General features: G+C 39.6%; 1 protein-coding gene across 1 annotated transcript; it reads right to left on the reverse strand.

Moving 5' to 3' along the window:
- Window positions 274-2,045, reverse strand: LOC109232694. Its single transcript, XM_019398442.1, has 2 exons — window positions 1,160-2,045; window positions 274-872 (listed from the first exon to the last, which is right to left on the reverse strand). Exons 1-2 carry the CDS (start codon window positions 2,043-2,045, stop codon window positions 274-276), a joined length of 1,485 nt encoding a protein of 494 aa, XP_019253987.1.

The raw sequence follows: 5,505 nt of genomic DNA on the forward strand, positions 1-5,505 counted from the left end.
CTCCACAGACTTCTTTTATTGGATATAGCCTGCAACGCATGAAAAGCACTAATCAGAGCATCTTGTTATCACTTTTTACCGTAAAAGCTATACAAAATTGTGGTTCTTTAGGGCCTAATTATAATCTAATTTACCTATTATGACTTTCTCTAAATCAAATAGGTTCTGTGCCAAAGGATCCTGCTGAATTTGGTTCTGAGCAATATCCAATTTTTCTCTTGCCTGCTCAAGTTTTAGTTTGTATGAGGCCATATAGGCATTAGAGTCTCTCAGCTATGTCATCATAGCCTTCAGCTTGCACCAGATCTGTTGCACAGGTGTGCCATCATAATTCTGACTCCAAGCATGCTGAATAATATTCTGGAATTGTGGAAGTTCCATGACATTTGTGTATAGTCTAAATGGTTTAGGATGTAATAGCTTCTGTCGACCATATTTGATTAGGATAAGGAAATGATCAGAGAGTGATGGATTCAAAAAATCTGCTTCTACATGACCATATTGTTGTATCCACTGGTAGTTTCCCAAAGCCCTATCTATCTTGCTATATACTCTTGAGCCAGTACCTTGTTTGTTTGTCCAAGTGTAATGCCATCCTTTAGCTCTAAGAGGGGTAAGTTGTAGAGAATCAATCACATATGTGAATCCCTGTGTTTCAGTAGTAGTTACAGGGGACCCTATTCTATCCTTAGAGGATAGCACATTATTAAAATATCCACTAAGTAGCCATGTCTCCTGAGCCTGCATATTTAGCTGTTTAAGGTCCCCCCATAGATTCTCCCTTTGTTGGCCATCATTCTGAGCATAAATGATACTGAGATGTGTTGTAATTTGAGTGCTGGTATCCTCCACTAGGCAATGGATGAATTGATCTGTAGTGTGGATAATCTGTAATTGTATGTGTGCTCTCTACAGTATCAAAATTCTACCATTCACAACATAAGGATAATTGGAGTAAACATTCCACCCCTGAGCAATCTTTTTTTGTATTTTCTTAGCCTTATGTTCTTTAACTCCGGTTTCAATACACCCCATTACATCTACCTTATTTTTAGCCAGAAAGGTTTTGACCTCTTTCTGTTTATGGGCATGATTTAGGCCCCTAATGTTCCAAGTAACAATGATCATAGTGAGTTGGAAATTAAAGGGCAAAATAGACCTGGGTCCTCCTGTTGTCCTCTTCTCCTAGCATCCTTTATCTCAGCAGATGCCTTCCCTTTATCATTGCAATCTTCATTCACAGGATTGCAGCATATGTTATCCTGTATGTTAATCCCATCTTTTATCTGACATGGCATAGAAATCTTCTGTTGTATAGGCTCTATACTCACTCTACCCATCTCAGTGCATTCAATTTCATGATCATGGTATGCTTGTAGGACTACTTCCCTCTGTGGTTCTGATTCTATTTCAGCACTCACTTCTGGCTTCTTCACCAGCAATGTTTGCTTGACAGTCTTAGTTTGCTTCTTTGTTCTTTTCCTTTGTCTTCTTGGCCTTTCCTCTTCCTTGTTATCCACCTCCTCATTACACTTTGTGTTGTGCCAATAGTTAATAGAATCATGACCAAATTTCAGACAATCATTACAAAATACAGGTTTCCAATCATATTCAATAGTCTGCACCATTGGGCCAAAAGGTGATTCTATTTCTATCTGGTCTGGAAGAGAATATGCAGCATCTACCTCCACAAGAACCCTAGCATAGGATATCTTGTCATAATGAGCAGTGAATTTATCAGTGTATAGGGGCTTGTCCACCACACTGGCCATTTTACTTAGAGCCTCATTCGACCAATAACCTACTAGTAACCCAGGAAATATCATCCTAACTGGTATTATGCTCAGAATGCCTCTGCTGAATGAGAAATCAATTTCCCATAGCCTTAGTACCATTGGTTTGTTCTTGTATATGTATGGTCCTGACTGAAGAACTTGGTCTCTATCAGCTATGGTGTGAAATTTGAAAATGCAATATGCCTCAGAATGAATCAGAATATGAGGTTTAGTAACAAAATTCCACACATTCATAACAAAATTCTCCATAGCTTTTTCATAACTATGTACCCTATTAGAGGGGTTTTTCAATAATCTGCCTGAGATTGTAGATACTCCTCGCTCAATTTAACAATTCTCTTACCATCTCTATCAATTGGAGGAACAAACGATAAGGGTTTACCCATTTGTGAGTTGTGATTCCCTAGTACAATGTCAGTTGCTGTAGGAGTTGGCTTCTCCAATCCACTTGCTTCAGAGTACTGTAATCGCCGAGCTGCCTGTATCATTGTTCCTTCCGCTTTGACAGGTTGAAGTTGCACATCTCCATCAGAACTGCTTGTGTCATGAGCTTCCTCAATCAATTTGTATTTCTGTGGTAGAAAACTACTAAATGTGAGTGGTGGTAACTCCTTTTGTACACTATTTGCTGGAGTAATTAGCTTCCCCGTCGATATAGTAGTGTCATGCATAGTTTTTCGGCGACGACCCATTGTATCCGGTCACAATCGCAATCCTTGCTATCACGCGCCGAGAGCAACGGTTAACGCGCGCCCATCTCAAATTTTATGGCTATTTTTAAAAATAAATATTAATAGTAGTTGGTGATGGTGATGGCTAATGGTGGTGGTTATGGATGCTGACTGACATCAGTAGTGACTGATAGTGATAGTTGTGGCCATTGTGAGCACATAATAGCTAGTGGTGATGGTAGCTGACAATAGTAGTTAATAATGGCAATAATTGATTATGGCATGTGATAGTTGTGATATTTGATGGTCAAAGTTAATGGTGGTAGCCACCAATGCTATGAGTGCTGATATATGACAGTTGCTAATGGTGGTGATTATCGGTGGTAATTGGCGGTAGTTGCGGGTATTGGTGGTTGATGGTGATTATTGCTAGCGGTGATGGCGATTGATTGTGGCTACTGATAGTGATGGTGGTTGTAGTTAAAGATGGTGGTCGTGAGTGGTGCTAGTTAACAATGGCGCGACGACAATAGTTGTGGGTAGTCGTGAAACTGGATTGAGATGATGAAATATCTTCATAGAAATAATTGATGGATAGGATCTTGAGTTATTTATAAAACTTGTTTTCCTATTCCTACCCGGAAAGTCTTTTAAAAATAATAATTTTCAAAATATCTTGATTACCAAATATGAAAAAATTGAAAAAGTTAATATTTTTGTAACCACTTACAGAAAGCACTACAATTCATAGCTAATTATAATTTGCAGCTATTGTTTTAGTATTTACTATTTGTAGTAAATTTTCCCTTTGCCAGGCATCTGTATTTGCTGTATTCATTCATGCAACGAATATAACATATGTAAACTGTATTCTTTCGTGTAACTAATACAACCTGTATCAATTGTATTTATTCGCGCAATGAATACAACCAAGGCAAAATACAGAAAACAGAGGTGTATACAAGGATATAAACAAGCAATGAAAAATATACTGTATACACTGTATATAAGCTATATTAACTGTATTAGTTCGTGCATAATGAATGTATCAATGAATATAGTTTTGATGAAAAGTTATATCAATGGAGAAGACGACCCAGATCTATAAAGATGACTCAGATCTGTGAAAAGAAGAAAATCTCAAATCTCAAATGGAGGAAACGATCCATATCATTGCAAGGAATCTTTGAAGCAAGAGAATTTGCTCGAACATAAATTGATGCGATACCGAAGCACTTAGCAGTGATTTGTCAGAGTAATTACTAGAGAATAATTGAAACATTTAGACGAGTAATTCAACGGTGATTTTATCGCTGACTGTTTCATTTTCGGTTGCATCTCTGTCGGGGGCAGCAAAATTGGTCCTTCTTGTTAGGACCGGAAAAACCAGGTGTCATGCGGAAGCTAGCAAAGCAAACTTTGAACGATGATAAATCATACAACAAAGAGAAATATATCAAAAGAGACACAAACATATAACGTGGTTCGGTCAACTGACCTACATCCACGACGGAGATGAGCAATCCACTATATAAAAAGACAGTACAAAAATCGAGAGAACAACCTCATGAAGAGGCAAACACAAGTGACACACTAACACTTGTCCCGTAAAGTTCTCCCCCTAAACACGACTCTTAAACCCCATATGGCTACTGTTGGCCCAAGAACAGGTGAAGTTTTGAAGAATGACAAATGAACTCAGTCATGGACCAGGTCTGTGACGACCCAAAGGGTCATCACCGGATTTCTCTCTTTTTCCGTGCTTCCGAGGCCTTGAAAACCTCACCTTTTACTTGCCTCGATTTGCGTGCGTAGTCCGGGCGCGTAGCCGGAAAGATTATATGTTAAATTCTGTGAAAAATTTCAAAATGCAGTTTTAAAATAATTAAAGTTGACTTCGGTCAATATTTTTGGTAAACATACCCGGACCCGTGATTTGACGGTCCCGGAGGGTCCGTAGAAAAATATGGGACTCGGGCATGTGCCCGGAGTCGAAATCCGAGGTCTAGAACCCGAGGAAAAGAATTTTTCTGTGAAATTGTTTCTCTGGAATTATTAAGGAAAATGAAAATGAAAATTGATTAAAAGACTATGGTATCGGACTCGTATTTTGGTTCCGACGCCCGGAACAAGTCTTAAATATGTGTTAAGCGCTTTCTGTAAAGTTTGGTCGAAATCGGACGTCATTGGACGTGTCTCGGACCTAAATATCTAAAATATGAAGTCTATGAAGTTAGAATGAAAAATGATGATTTTGAGGTTTGATTCCTCGTTTATGATGTTATTTTAGCGATTTGATCGCTCGGTTAAGTTCGTAGGATGTTGTTAGGTTAGCATGTGTGTTTGGTTAGGAGCCCCGAGGGCTCAGGAGTGATTTGGAGGTGGTTCGGAGTGGTTTTGCACTTAGAAATATAGCAGATTTTCTGCAATTTTTGCACAGGCCTTTTCTTCTTCGCGATCGCGGCCTTAGGCTCGCGTTCGCACTGCCCATGGTGTTCCCCTTCTACGCGTTCACATCTCCATAATCGTGATCGCGTAAGTCAAGTTTAGGACCCCAAAGACTTCCTCTTCGCGTTCGCAGTCAGATGTTCGCGAACGCATAGACTTGCTGCTCCCTCATCGCGTTTGCGAGGCCTTCTACGCGTTCGCATTGAACAAACCTGGACCCCCCAGCATTTCCTTCTACGCGTTCGCGATGACCTGCCCAGTTTAACCTTCGCGAACGCGGTCCCCTTCCCGCGAACGCGAAGGGCATTTTTGCCCAGTGATTTTTAAAGCTCAAAAACAGACAAGTGACGGGATTATTCCCAAATTTCACACGAGCTCTTCTTCTCCACAGCCCCTAGGTGACTTTTAGAGCGATTCTTCACCAAAGCTTCTTGGGTAAGTATTTTCTAACTCGTTTTCTTCATTCTCTATCATCATTTATCAAATTCCTAGACCTAATTCATGTAACTTAAGGTGTAAATTGGGGGAAAAGGGTAGAATTAGGGCTTTTCAATTTTCTTTGATTTAGACCTCGTTTTGGGGTCGAATTT

The sequence above is a fragment of the Nicotiana attenuata genome, chromosome 9, assembly GCF_001879085.1.
Source record: "Nicotiana attenuata strain UT chromosome 9, NIATTr2, whole genome shotgun sequence".
Taxonomy (NCBI): Eukaryota; Viridiplantae; Streptophyta; class Magnoliopsida; order Solanales; family Solanaceae; genus Nicotiana; species Nicotiana attenuata.